Raw genomic sequence first — 13828 nt, 5'->3', positions numbered from 1 at the left:
CCACTCCGCTCTGCACGAGCCGGCAGCTGCCGTGCCAGGTGAATGGAAGGCCCGCGGGCCGGAAGTGGACGAGCCCACTCGCCAGGATGCGGGGGGCGCACGAGCACTTCGCGTCTTCATTGAGGAACCCGGGCGGCGAACATGGAGTTCCATGTGCGTCTTATGTAAAGAGAGCGACGGGCGTCTCAACCAATCGATGCGCGGCGCTCTCAGGTTCCGCCCCGCCGGTATGCAGATGAGGCGGCGCCGCGACCAATGGCGCACGCAGGGGCGGGCGCAGCGCGCGCGGTCACGTTTTCCACTATGTGACAGCGGAGGGCGACCGGGCGGCGGCGGCGGCGGCGGCAGCGCGACAAGGACTAGCGGCTCCGGGCGGCTGCGGCGCAGGCCGGGCGCACCGAGTGACGGGCCGAGAGAGGGACGGACGCGCGGGCGGACGCGGCGGAGCGGTGAGTGGCGCGGCGCCGGGCGGTGGCGCGAACCCGGACGACCGCGGGCGGCTTACGTAACAGGCGGCTGGGACAGCTTGAAGCTGGGGTCCTGCGCCAGAAGTAGCCGACCGTGAGAATGGGTGCAACTCGGCAGAATGCAGGCGGGACCGCGCGCTGACCCTCTCCCAGGCGCACACGGCTGCCCCCGTTTCGCAGGTCTAGGCAGAGGTCGGGGAGGTTAGTTATTAGGCATCTTATCGGAGGGCGCAGAGCCGTTGAGTGATCACCACACCAGACTGCGTTTCTTTAAATGATTTTCTTTATCCGTCCCCCGCCCCTACTCCCGTGATGATATCCAAGGGGGCCAGGGTCAGTGCAAACTGTCCCTAGGACACAGAGGGTCCCTTGAGAAGCTGGCTTCTTGTTATGAGTCCCGAGAGTCAAGTCTGGCCCTGGGGAAGGACTACTGATAGGCGCTGACACCCCCCCCCGAGGTGGGGGAGGGTTAAGCAGAGAGGAGAAAGCCCCCAGTACCAAGCCATGCCTGGGGGACCCCCGAGGTCAGGGAGACCACCTTGTCCACCCGCTTTGTCCTCTGTGGCATCCTTGCCAGTATCCCTGTCTCCAGATGGACTGGGCGTGGGGGGGGGCGGGGGTGTCCACTCTGAGTTGAAGCAGTCACGTCATCCTTTGGGACATACCTTGGCTGCCAAGCACAGACATGGACCAAGAGGTGGGCGGTGGCCTGCTTCCCCTGCAAGAACCCTGGTTGCCAGGGTTTCTGTAACGTACACACAAGGAACCAGTTTGGAAAGGTGATTCATACAGAACAAGGGAGCCAGAAGGCTCCCTGGAAATCGTCCAGGGTAACCCCTAGCTCGAAGAGGCACAGACGCAGGCTGGCAGGCTGTACCACTGTAAAACCAGGCCTGGCTGTCTGGGGATCTGTTTCTCCTCCTTGGTCCACATGCTTACCAGAGGTGCAAGCCTGAAGAGGATGTGTCCACTCTACCTTACTCTATTGGGCTTAGGTCGGATTTGGCTGGTAATGGAACCAGAGTCTGCCTGAAGTCTTGAATTATAAATCGGGTTCTTAAATCCCGCAATCACTTTTTGTGAGTTGTTGGAATCTAATGGAACCAGGGACTCCTTTATTTTAGTGGTAGCTGCACAGTGTGCCAGCATGGAATGGCACTGTGGGCGGTTACAGTTATCTGTCACTGGCATCTTGGTGTGATTCACTGGTACAGAGCTCATCTTTTCTGAGGAGGCTGGAGTGCTCAGCAGTGGGAGAGCCCTGCATCAGCCAGCTGGCAGCTACTGGGTACCTTGGCTTACCCTGGGCCTCAGTTACCCTGAGGCGGTCTCTGAAATCTGATTCAGTTCAAGGGTTTGGAGTTCTGTATCTGCGGACTGTTTTCTCGGGCACCTGTCCAAGAGATAAGTTTCTGAAGCTCTGCCTGGTGTCACTTAGCGTCACTGTGTGAGACATAGCTGCTGTGCTTAAAGGAAGTAGGAAAGGTTCCTGTTATTATATGGCTTCTCTCAAACACCGAACCTTCTAGAAAACCCTGGGAGGTGTTATTACAATGGTATCATTTCATCCAAGTCCATGAATGATTGATGGGCCTGGAGCATAGAGGCCGAGGAAAGAGCCACACTGGATATTGGTGTTGCCTTTGCAAATGACTGCATTAGGTGACTAGAAACACACAACCCACAGCCCGGTGGAGCTCCTCTTCATCTAACCCTGCGGGAAGGGAAGCTGCCTACCAGCAGACTCCTGGGAGAACCAGCAAGTGGAGAGTCTCTGCTGGCCTGTTCCCAAGCCGCGGTACGCCCCTCTGGGGATCTGGCCCTCATGTGAAGTGTAATCAACAAAGCCAGTCACTGTAGACAACTCTAGAGTCTAGAGCAAGACAGAAGCAGGGAGAGAGGCCACACAACTGACTTTTTTTAAAGTGAGATTTTTGTGTGTTTGTGTATTGTGTGCATGTGGAGGTCAGAGGACAACTTGAAGGAGTCAGTGACGGGGATCAAACTCAGGTCCTCAGTCTCCTCAGCCAGTGTCTTTACCCACTGAACTGTCTCCCAGTCCCACACAATTATCTTGGCTTTGTGGAAAGACGGGGTCTGCTCATACAGCACCTGGTCAAATAGGATCAGTGTAAGTCCCCAAGGGCAAAGGCTGGGCTCCCTAGACCCCACAAGCGTTCAAGCAGCTCCTCCTACCTCAGCCACCACCAGGGGCTGCCATCTCGGTCCATTATTGTTCTACAGCTTGGTGCCTCAACATAGGTAAGGACTGAAAAGCATGTGGGGGAGTCCTAGCGAGGCAGCGCCCTGGCCGCCTCCTTCCCCTCCTTATTTGGACAGCCCTGGCCACATTTTCCTCCCTTACCCAACCGTCACCATGGAGAGCCTGGCTGTTTATTTAACAGGACAAACATTTTCTCCGGATTACAGCAGGCAGGCCCCAGGGAATTGGCTTCTACCAGGAAGTAGAAAACATGTTATAATACTTGAGGTTGTAAAATACCATGAGGCTTGCAAACTCCAGGTCCAGGCTGTCAGGTCCCTGTTACATAAAGTTGGAAAACAGTCAGAGTTTGCTCGGCTGTGATTAGCCAGGCTCAAGCTGTTCTTGAAGGCTGGTCAGAGGGGCGTGTTCAGGTCAGGGACACATACCAAGCTGGGGCCTTATGATGTATGCGTCTGTGCTTACAAGGAAGTAGGTTCTTTACTGGTTTTCATTTCCCTCAGAAAATGTATTTATTTTCCCCTTAAGCAGGGGGCAGTGAGGTGGACGTGTTAAGTTCCTGGTGGCATGGAGACTGGTCCTTTGTCCAGGCTTTGCTTCCAGGCTGTGTTCTGTCGTGCTTGCTTGTTGTTTCCAGCTATTTACTATGGACAGTGTGGCGAGCTGCAGTACTGTGAAGTCCCAGCAGCCGGCCTGGGGTACCCGCTCCCACCCCAGACTCATGACACTGCACTTTCCTAATGTGCCTCTGTCTGGCTGAGGAGAGTGACCATGGCCGAGTGACCGGGTCAGCAGCCGCAGCTTAACTCCTGCTCTCAGGCTGACTGCTGTCCGTGGGCGAGGCTAGTGGGTGGTCATGGGAGGGTGTGGGCTCAGGCCAAGAGGGTCTCGGCCAAGTCCTCCTTCTCCCTCCACAGCCCTCCCCGAGACTTGTACTCTCTTTCCCAGGGCCTCCTGCCCACCCAGCAGGGCTAGGACAGAGTGCCTGACCAGGAGGCAAAGTCTGCTTGGACCAGCAGCTGGTTCTGCCAACTTGGCAAATTGATGTCAGTCTATCAGAGCCTTTCATGCTGAGCAGTGCATTTTCTGGAATAATGAGGTTCTGGAAGACTTAGCTTAGTCTGTTGCCTTACATTTCTGCCATTCTTGCCTGGTCTTCTGTTCGTAAAAGTTTATCTTCCTCTCTAAGGTAACCTGGTGGCAATAGTGACCCTGTTCACATAGGCCTCCTCTACTCCAGGAATTGGAACTGCCAGGCACAGACTAGGAGTCCCAGGAACTGAGCCCAACACAGAACACCCAGGGTGCACCGGGGGTGGGGTTGGGTAGAATGGGGTGTCTTAGTCCTTTGCATGAAAGCCAGAGGTGCTCCCAGCAGGCTCCACAGTGAACTCCCTCTCCCTACCCCAGTTACTGTGTGGCCTGGCTGTCTATTTGCTTGTCGGGATTTAGCCCCAGGGTGGAAAGCTGGTATTTGTTGGTCATTTATCACATTCCAGATATATATCAACCCATTTAACCCTCCCAAGTGCCAGTAGGGGGGGGGGGGACTTTTTATTCCCGTCGTAAAGGTGGGAAACACGGCACAGAGACTAAGGAACTTGTCAAGATCACCTAGCCGAGAACAGTGGAGTATGGCAGAAAGCTTGGCCCTCCTGGACCGCTTGTCCAGCTGCCCTGCCACGGCTGCCGCCCCGCCACCTTCATAACCTAAGGCAAAAAAGATTTGCTGCTCATCTGAGGGGAGGCCTGGGGGATGAGATGGATGTGGTCTAGTATTAGGGGTCAAGAGAGAACAAATCCTGTGGCTTCAGGGGGACACAGGAGCTCAAGTGACAAGTCGTCATCATGCGTGCTGTGCCGCTTGGACATCCTGCACCTCTCTCCCAGCCCCCACGCGCATGCGCTGACCTACTGCACCTTTATGGCCCCCAGAAAATTTTCATATCCGGTGTGTTCTAGTTCCTTGTTGGTCATTCGTGTTTGGGGTCAGCCCTGGGAGAGCAGGATAGCACCTGTGCTCTAGTGTGTGTGAAGGCTGCCCTAGGGGTCACTGGGCAGCAGGGCCTGCAAGGGTGCCCCTGTGCTCTTAGTGTTATTACCCAGGTGGTCCCGGACTCCTACAACACTTTAATAGTGTGTGCACAGAACTCGGGAACACAGTCCTGGGCTGTGCTAGCCTGCTTCTCCCAGTGGGTGCGTAGTGCTCTGTGGTGCAGAGACCTAGGCTATGCTAATCCCCGTCTCCTGGCAGGTGCACAGTGCTCTGTGGTGCAGTCCCAGGCTCTCCTGGCCTCCTCCTCCTGGCAGGTGCACAGTGCTCCGTGGTGCAGAGTCCCAGTCAGCGTGCCTTCCATAGTATGTGTTATGCCCTAGGAGTCCAGCAGGAAGCACTCAGAACTCTCACACTCATACACCTTGCTCCTAGAGGAGAATGGAAACATCATGCTGATACTTCTCCCACCCCCCTTCATGGGGAGAAAGTGATGACGTTATCCAGGTGTCGGAGGAGAGTGCTGTGGGCCAGAGGGAACAGCAGTGCAGATTCTTTGGAGTGAGAGTATACACACAGGCTAGACTGGGGGAGGGGGAGGGGGGGATAGATAGCGGAGATGCCCAGGGGCAGCTAGACCTCGAAGAGCCTTCAGTCCCTTTTATAGACAAAGTCTGTCCTCTGAGTAGGGTCCCATCACAGGCCTAGTATAAGTAACATCCACTCGCCGGAATCACTTCTCCTATTGTGTTGACTGCTGCAGTGGGGCCAGGTAGAGAGTCCAGTTTGGAAGTTGAGATTGGCCTCTGGTCAGAGTGGTCACATTAGACAGGTATCACACAGAGACACCGCCCCCCCCCCCTCGCCGGCTATGGCACTGCTGGGGTTCTGTTGTTCCACAGACTAAGCGCTCATGAGTGGTGGGGGCGGGGAGGGGGGGAGGCATTTCTGTGTCTCAGTTCCTAGAAGGAGAAAGGTCACACACTCCTTCCAGAGAGTCTCTGTGATTACATTTCCAAGCTCCTGTGGCCAGCTGCTCTCCACCTTAATCACCATGCAACGGGTCCTAGTAATGTTCGGTGACCAGTGGGCAAAACGGCTTATCCTTTGCGTTCTCCTGGTGCTGACGATCTCCCCATCAGTCCTACATCTCTGTGGAAAGGTCCCCTCCGTGAAGGCTGTGCTTAGGCATGCTCCAAAAGTCTCCTCCCTTCTGTCTTTCCTTGAACTAGGCACAACTTTCAAACTGCTAAAAAAAAAAAAAAAAAAAAAAAAAAAGGCCAGGACCTGCTCATTTGGTTCTGACTTCAGCTGGGGCAATTTCTGTGTTTAGGTTTCCTGTGACTTGGGATACTGGCAAACTCCATCTCTCTGTGACAGAGCAAGCAAGTCCCTGTCTGGGGCATCCTCCCTTCCCTGCACAGCTCTTCTTTACACAGTTGGGTATAAACAGTGCCTCGGCCTGGTGCCTCAGCCTGGTGCCTCGGCCTGGTGCCTCGGCCTGGTGCCTCGGCCTGGTACCCCCCTTCCTACTTTGCAGGTCAGGTGTTTGTTTTTCCTCCTTGGATACTGATACCCCTTTCTTTGCTCTTGAAAACATAACTTTCTGTGGGGTTGCTAGACTCCTGTTACATAATATTGCTGGTACCCAGGGCGTCTGCAGACTGGCAGGTTCAAACCCGTCTTTATCTCGGTGTTCTGAGGCTTTTCTAGAAAACTGTTTTCCCTGGGTGAAAATGGCCACTTTCCCCTCAGTCTGTCCTTCTGCTAGGTAACGCCACCTTTCCCTTCTTAGACAAGTATGGTGCGCACACCCATCATCTCTGTAACCCCGGCCTAGGGCAGGCTGAGGCAGGAGGATTACAAGTTCAAGACCATCCTGATCTACTTAGAAAGACTTTATTTTACTCAAAGGAGCAACAACAACAACGAAATGACTTTCTCCGGCATCCCCGTCACCACAGGCATCTCTCCCCTCTTGACTGGCCTGTGTCCTTTTTCATCGGTTCTGAGGTGGTCTTTTCGTCTTGGCCTGTGGCATTAGCTCAGTTTGGGTTGCTTGTTTCCTCAAACCTGTCGACTGTAGGATTTTTGTGCATCTGGAGAAGTGGGCGCTGGCTGTCCTGAGCTGCTCTCCCTCTCTGCTGGGGGCTGTGTTTCTCTGTTGGAGACTTCTCGAAAGCCCTACTTTGGCCTTCCTTTGTTACTTGTGGACAAACAAGGTCTCATTACTCAGCTGGTTCCTAGAAGCAACCTAGCTAGATTCTGTGTGGCTCCCATCTCCCTGGAGTCAGCCCTTCAGTGGGTGAGACCTGAGGAGGTGCTGGGTGAAGGGTCGTGTTGGGCCTTGGGATGCCATCACCAGGGTGTTGACTGGATGTCACCTGCTTTGTCTCCTGCATACATGGCCACCTTCTTGGTGTGGCCCTGCAGGGGACCTCAGGCTGTGGCGCCCCACAGTGTGTCTGTGAGCATCTTCCCGGTGGTTCCACTGTCCATTTGTCCCACTGTGGCAAGGGAGAAGAGGGGGGATGTGCAGTGCTGGCCATCTTCCTTGGGGCCTGGGGCAATCCAGCAGGGCATGAGACTCCAGTACCACCCCCGGTGTACCGCTGCTCCCGTCCCCGCTACACCCGTGTATGCCCTTGCTTGGTGGCAAACAGTGGGGCCCTTTTGGGATCCCCTGGGCTCCTGAAAACCATGCTGTTCCTCCAGCACCTTTAAATGTTTGGTCATTTTACATGAATGACGGGGGAAATGGGTGGGAGGTGAATCTAGAATGCATTCCTGTATTTGTTCCATCCTGGGCAGGGTGAGCTCATGCTGTAGACGGGCAGTGCCAGGGTGGGCTTAGTCAGCACAGAGAAACCCCTAAGCTTAGAGTGGGTACAGGACCAGAGCATCCTGGTTCAGGCCAGTCAGGAGCTGGATGCCACCTGATATTATGCAGCCCTGGGTTGAGTGTCCTGCCCCGTCAGTTCACCTGCGGCATGGAATCTTGCACGCAGTGACTAGTGTGACCTGGGCTGTGTCCACCTCCCATTGGCAACCTGTGTTTTCCTGACTTCCAGGAAGCCAGTGGAGATGTTGTACCTTCCAGGGGAACCTGCTGCTTCACTTGGCCTGCCAGCAAGAGTCAGCAAGTCTCTAGTTCTCTGGCTTCCTCGTGTGCTTGGTAGAGTAGAAGTCAGAAGGAGAGAGTGGCCAGGCATTTGTTCCTCAGCCTGCAGTGATCTGGATTTCTTTAACTCTTTCTTCTCCCCTACCCACTTGAGTGGTGATGACTACCTCTCTCAAGCCCAGTACCCAGCCCTTAACTGCTTTTAGCTGTTTGCAGAAACCTGATGTGACCCAGCCTAAATGACATCTGCTTTCTGCCAGGGTCCTGCTGGAAACATTATCCCTGGCCCTCCCTTTTCTCCCAGTGACATTTAACAGTCTCCTATCCCTGAGCTGTGACCTCCTGACTGGTGTTATGCCCACCTTTCCCAGTCACTAAGTCTGTAGCCCTTCGGAGTTCGGCTTTCTATGAAAGCCTTGGTAGTGATGGAGTTTTAGCCCCTTCTCCACACCGACTCTTAAGCACACAAGTTCAAGTTTCTATCTAGTGTGGCCATGGGATCCTGCCAAATGTAAACCAAGTCCCACGGCTGTGATTCTTAGGCAGTTCAGTGGCCCCTAACTGTCCTGGGTAAGCTTGGATCTCCTTCCTGCTCACACCACCTTATGCCAAAGCCAGGCTACTGCAGTGATAGAGCCCCTAGCATCTGGAGCTTGCCATGGCATACCCACTGGACCAGCCTCATGGAGGCCTCTTCACCCCTCACCCAGCAGCATCCCCTCTCCAGGAGGCCCTGCTGCCTGCAGCATCTCTGTGACTCATGCTGTGCTGTGAGGAAGTTGTCACTGGACCCTGCTGCTTAATGTCACCTAGGGAGACAGTAGGATAGAGAGTCTCAGGCCCTGCTTACCATGTAGCATGACTATATTCCCCCAGTACCTAGGAGGCTGTCAGTGTCCATGTCTGTCTGCTGACAAGGTGTCAGCACCTCCATGGCCCAGCTGAGACCCTCAGGTCAGCTGTCTTCCTGATCCAGGACCAATAGGAGCTAAGGAATCAGGACCACATGAGCACACAAGTAAAGCACAGTTGTGCCATTGATAATGGGAATCACACCAGGGCCTCGCCCATACTAGACGCATGCTCTATACTATGGAGCTTCATCCCCAGCCTCACTGGGGCCTTTTAACATTTGACCACAATCTTCTCTCCTTCACCAGCTTCTTTCCAGAGCCCGACATGAATGGATACATGGACTTTTCCCGTAGTCCCACCAGCCCCACCAAGGAGCCAGGGGAGCCTCAGCCCAGCCAGGCTGCGCTTCAGGAAGACGTGGACATGAGCAGTGGCTCCAGCGGAAATGAAACCAATGAAAACTGCTCCACAGGGCGGGACTCTCAGGGCAGTGACTGTGATGACAGTGGGAAGGAGCTGCGGATGCTAGTGGAACCTTCCAACACTCACCCGAGGTAGGTTCAGCCTCAGGCTGGACCCTCACACACAGGACACCTGTGGCTTCCTCCATGTTTTCTGTTGTCCATCTTCGAGCAGCAAGTACCAGAACTTGCAGGATTGGCGCACTACTTAATTCTGTAGATAATATTTATTGGGGTCTGTCCTTCCGAATAATGATAATACAGTCATCTTTGCATTTTTGTGTCTGATGCCACTCGACAGTCTGGTGAGATCTTGGAGGTGGCTGCACACACACCTACAAGGCAGGTCACAGAAAACGATTGCTCCGTTTGCATTTCCACCTCTCCATGCTCAACTCTCCTGATATCTGAAGATCTTATGTTCCAGTTTTAACATAATTTTTCCTTTTTTAAATTTTAATTTTAATGTGTATGGGTATTTTGCCTTTATGGATGTCTGTACAGCACTTGTGTGCTTGGTGACCACAGAGGACATAAGAGAGCATCAAATCCCCTGGAACTGGAGTTACAGATGGCTGTAAACAGCCATGTGGGTGCTGGGAATCGAACCTAGGTCCTCTGGAAGTGCTCTTCACTGAGATGATTCTCCAGCCCTGATTCTTATTCTGTGAGAAGACATGGAGGGCCTCAGACATGCCAGGCAGGTTCTTTACCCCAAAGCCGTCACCCAGCCCACCCTACTATTCTCTTAAGTCTCTGGTGTGATGTCCCCGGTCTGTTGTGCTGGCTGCATGGGGGGAAGAGGTGTATAGAAATCGGTCACTGAGACTGTCACTGTCTGTTCTCACAGCCCTGATACCTTCAGACTGATGATGACGGAGCCAGAACACAACCCCCCCACAAGCGGCTGCAGGTGAGACCCACCACACCGCCCACCTCATGCTCGCTCTTTCAGTGGCGTGGAGCCCACCACAGCTTCTACCTCATGCTCTTTCAAGGGAGGTGGGACCCACCACAGCTCCCACGTCATGCTCTTCCAACAAGTTTCAGGACTTCCTCGTAGGCCAGGCTTGAAAGTAACGTGACTCTTAAGCTCGGATAAATGTGTTGGCCTGACCAGCACAGCAGTCAGTGTGACAGGTGGCACCTGCCTGTCACACAGCCACAGGCCCCGTCCCTCTCTGAGCTGGTTGTTCTCGGGCATCTGGTTTCCTCCCAGCTCCCTCTAAGCATCCTTGCCTCAGGCCTGTGTGTCCAGCAGGAACTTCTCACCTTTTTGCAACAAATAATCTGTGTGTTCCCAGACATTTTCTTATCGCTAGGGCAGAGTCCTCTCTCCCAGGCGTGTGGGCCTTTGGCCACTGAAGACTCAGGGACCTGACCTATCATTCTTTGGATACTTTCTCCTCAACATAAGCCATTTCCAGCAGCAATTCCTTGCTATCTATCTTTCCTGTCTTCTTCTGCTCAATCTCTTCTCCTTGGAAACCCCACTCCACCCCCCCCTCCCCCTTTTTTTTTTTTTGGTTTTTCGAGACAGGGTTTCTCTGTGTAGCTTTGCGCCTTTCCTGGGACTGACTTGGTAGCCCAGGCTGGCCTCGAACTCACAGAGATCCGCCTGGCTCTGCCTCACGAGTGCTGGGATTAAAGGCGTGTGCCACCACACCCAGTTGGAACCCCTTTCTTAAAGGTTCCCTTTCCTCTCTTCTGTTCTCATGGTCCATGCTCATGTCTCCAGGAGCTGTTTTGCTGTCCTTCATACAGTCTTTGTCCCTCTGCATGGGGTAGGGAATGAGATAGCCCAGTGGCAAAGCCTACACCACTATACCAAGGGTTGACCAGCATCCCTCCTAAACGAGGCCCAGCCTGACCCCAGGACAAGGATCTTGTTGAAAGGACTTCTCTCTCTGGGTGAGAACAGGGATTCTTATCAGTCTGTGGTCTCCTGGAAGGAGGCGATTAGCCATGTCTCTAGACCTCATTCCTGACCACAACTGAGATGGTGTTGCTGGTCCGAGGTGAGGGAGGCCAGGGGTGAAGAATATGGCTGTCCCTGCCCCCAGCCACTCTCTTCAAAAGACTCACATTTGATTGCCTTTTTTCTTGAATTCCACAGTAGTGAGCAGTCTGCCAAAGCTGACGCACACAAAGAACTGATAAGGACACTGAGGGAGCTGAAGGTCCACCTCCCCGCAGACAAGAAGGCCAAGGGGAAGGCCAGCACGCTGGCAACCTTGAAGTATGCCCTGCGGAGCGTGAAGCAGGTGAAGGGTATGTGCACTTTACACGTCTGTTCACACCCAGTGAAACAAGTGGGGTTTTGTTTGTTTGCTTGCTTCTTTGTGCGTATGGGCCCGTGTGTCTCTGTGTGTGGCGGTGGGTGGTGTATGTGTTGCGCATGTGTGTGGAGTGAGCTATCTTCTTCCATCTTTATGTAGTTCCAGAGACTGAACTTGGGTCTCTAGGTTTGCAGAGCAAGAGCCCTTACCCTCCGATCCATCCTTCCAGCCCTCGAAACATGTGTTAAATGTCTCAAACTATAGTGTAAATAGTCTCAGCTTTCTAAGATTCATCCCTGAAATGGCAGAAGGAAGCAATAAAAATATAATGAAGTTAAAGTTGGTTAAGAACCATGGTTCCTCACTGTTTTCTACTGAACTGGATTTTCAGAGGCAAAACTAAAAATAGGCAGAAAACCAGTGGATGGGAAAAGTCTATGTACCTCGTAAGCTTCTTGTGGTAAGATTGGGTCATATGCAGAAGTCTAGCATGTTCTAGGCTCTGACATGTGTTTGGGACAATGACTGAGTTCAGAATGATGGTCACATGAGCTAATGATGGTCACATGGAACTATGAGCTGCGTGGGTCAGAATGGAATTGAAATACAACATTCCTGAGGTCTTGTCCACCTTTATCCTGTAGCCTGAAAAAAAGAGACCGAGGGGGTTGCCAGCTCTTCACACTGGCTTTTCTGAAGCCAGGACCTCATGTAGCCCACAGGCTGGCCACAAACTCACTGGGCTGGCTGTGTAACTGAGGCTGACCTTGGACTTCTAGAGCCTTTGCCTCCTCCACCTTTCAACTGCTAGGATTAGGTGTGCACCACCATATCTGGTTTGATGTGATGTTAGGGAGCTAATGTAAGGCTTTGTGCAATCTTGGCAAGCACTCTACCAACTGAGCTAAATCCCAGGCACTGTGTGTGTGTGTGTATGTATGTATGTAATGTGTGTGTACCTGAATATATGTATATGCACCAAATGTGTGCAGTGCCAATGGGGAGCAGAAGAGGGCATCAGATCCTCTGGAACTGGAGTTACAAGCAGTTGTGAGCCACCATGTAGGTGCTGAGAATTGAACCCTGGTCCTCTTAAGCACCGAGCATCTCTCCAGCCCCTTCCACCGAGGTACGTCTTAATTCATGAATTCAACCCAGGTGACTCATTTCCTGTTCATCTAAAAATGTTTACCTACAAAACATTTTCTGTCCTGGTAGTTATTTCAACCAAGAAGGAAAGAGACAGGGCACAGCAACGCCACCCGCCACTGGGTTCTGTCTCAGGACACCTCTCGCTATCATGTGTGCACAGTCAGGGCAACTGTAGCCATCAACAGTTCCTATTTTGGGGCCTTCATCCGGCAGAACCTGCTGCTGTTTGTGTGTTTGACTTTTAGGAGACAGAATATGGCAGAACATTTTAACAGGCCCGTGAGGAAGGAGACTGAGGGTTGAATTCATGAATTAAGATGTGCCTCGGTGGAGGGGGCTGGAGAGATGCTCGGTGCTTAAGAGGACCAGGGTTCAATTCTCAGCACCTACATGGTGGCTCACAACTGGAAAAGAGCTGCGGTGCTTTCCTGTGCAGGGAGCCCGTGGGTCTCTAGCACCCAGCAGACTCAGCCTCCTTCAGTCGCTCCAGCCCAGGACCTGCGTGGGTCGGCTCCCCATCTCCTCAGGCCATTGCACTTGCCCTTGACTCCCAGACACCGGGAACACTAACCAGGTGGAAAACAGGCAGCCCATCCTGAGGTTCAGGCCTCAGTCCCCTGGGTGGTCGTTCCTGGAAGGCCTAGCTGTAGGCATTGGAAGAAAGGCCCAGAAACTTTTAGTCAGCTACTGAGCACAGGGATGTGAGCTTTGTGGGTGCTCTGCTGTGGAGAAAACAACTTCTTACAGCCGTGGCTCAGAGTACTGAGTGCTTAGGCCCTTTTTTTAGTCCCTTTTCTTTCCAGCCATTGATGGTGGGGATGTTGCTGGCTGTGTGATCCTTTGCAGTGAACAGGTAGAAGCGAGCATCCCACTGGGGCAGGGAAGGCAGGTGCCAAGGGCAGGTGATAGGACAATCAAGCCCCCACCACCCTTCACCCATGTGTGGCACCTGTGTGAACTTTGGTCACAGTCATACACATGCGCTGAAGGCTGAGTACTGCATGCTACAAGCACACATCAAAATAGAGGAAGCCAAAAAGCTGTGATCTAGGCTTTACAGTCAGCGTTACCAGCTTGTCCTGTAGCCATCAAGCATGTAGGCCAGGCTTGTGTGTCCAGTAGTCTAGGGTTGAACCTGTACTTCAGTCTTCTATTTCTAAGTATCTGGACAGCTTTTTGTCGGTCCTAGGCAGGTTGCTGGTATTGATCTTGGGTCCTTAGAGTTAGCTGTAGAGGCATTATTCTGCGGTGTGCTGGCCTCTGCATGTTTGGGTGG

The 13828-nt window shown here is 53.2% G+C and overlaps 1 protein-coding gene across 1 annotated transcript in view; it reads left to right on the top strand.

The window, feature by feature from the left end:
• The first annotated feature begins 351 nt into the window (after positions 1–351).
• Per2 (period circadian regulator 2) overlaps positions 352–13828 on the top strand; it is a 32458-nt gene continuing 18981 nt past the window's right edge. The window contains exons 1-4 of the mRNA XM_059278506.1: positions 352–449; positions 8966–9214; positions 9972–10034; positions 11238–11392. Of these exons, the coding sequence (XP_059134489.1) occupies positions 8985–9214; positions 9972–10034; positions 11238–11392 (448 nt within the window). The 5' untranslated portion in view covers positions 352–449; positions 8966–8984. The remainder of the gene's footprint in view (positions 450–8965; positions 9215–9971; positions 10035–11237; positions 11393–13828) is intronic.

This window comes from Peromyscus eremicus, chromosome 13 (genome assembly GCF_949786415.1).
Source record: "Peromyscus eremicus chromosome 13, PerEre_H2_v1, whole genome shotgun sequence".
NCBI classification, from domain to species: Eukaryota; Metazoa; Chordata; class Mammalia; order Rodentia; family Cricetidae; genus Peromyscus; species Peromyscus eremicus.
This window is presented reverse-complemented; position numbering and strand designations above follow the sequence as displayed.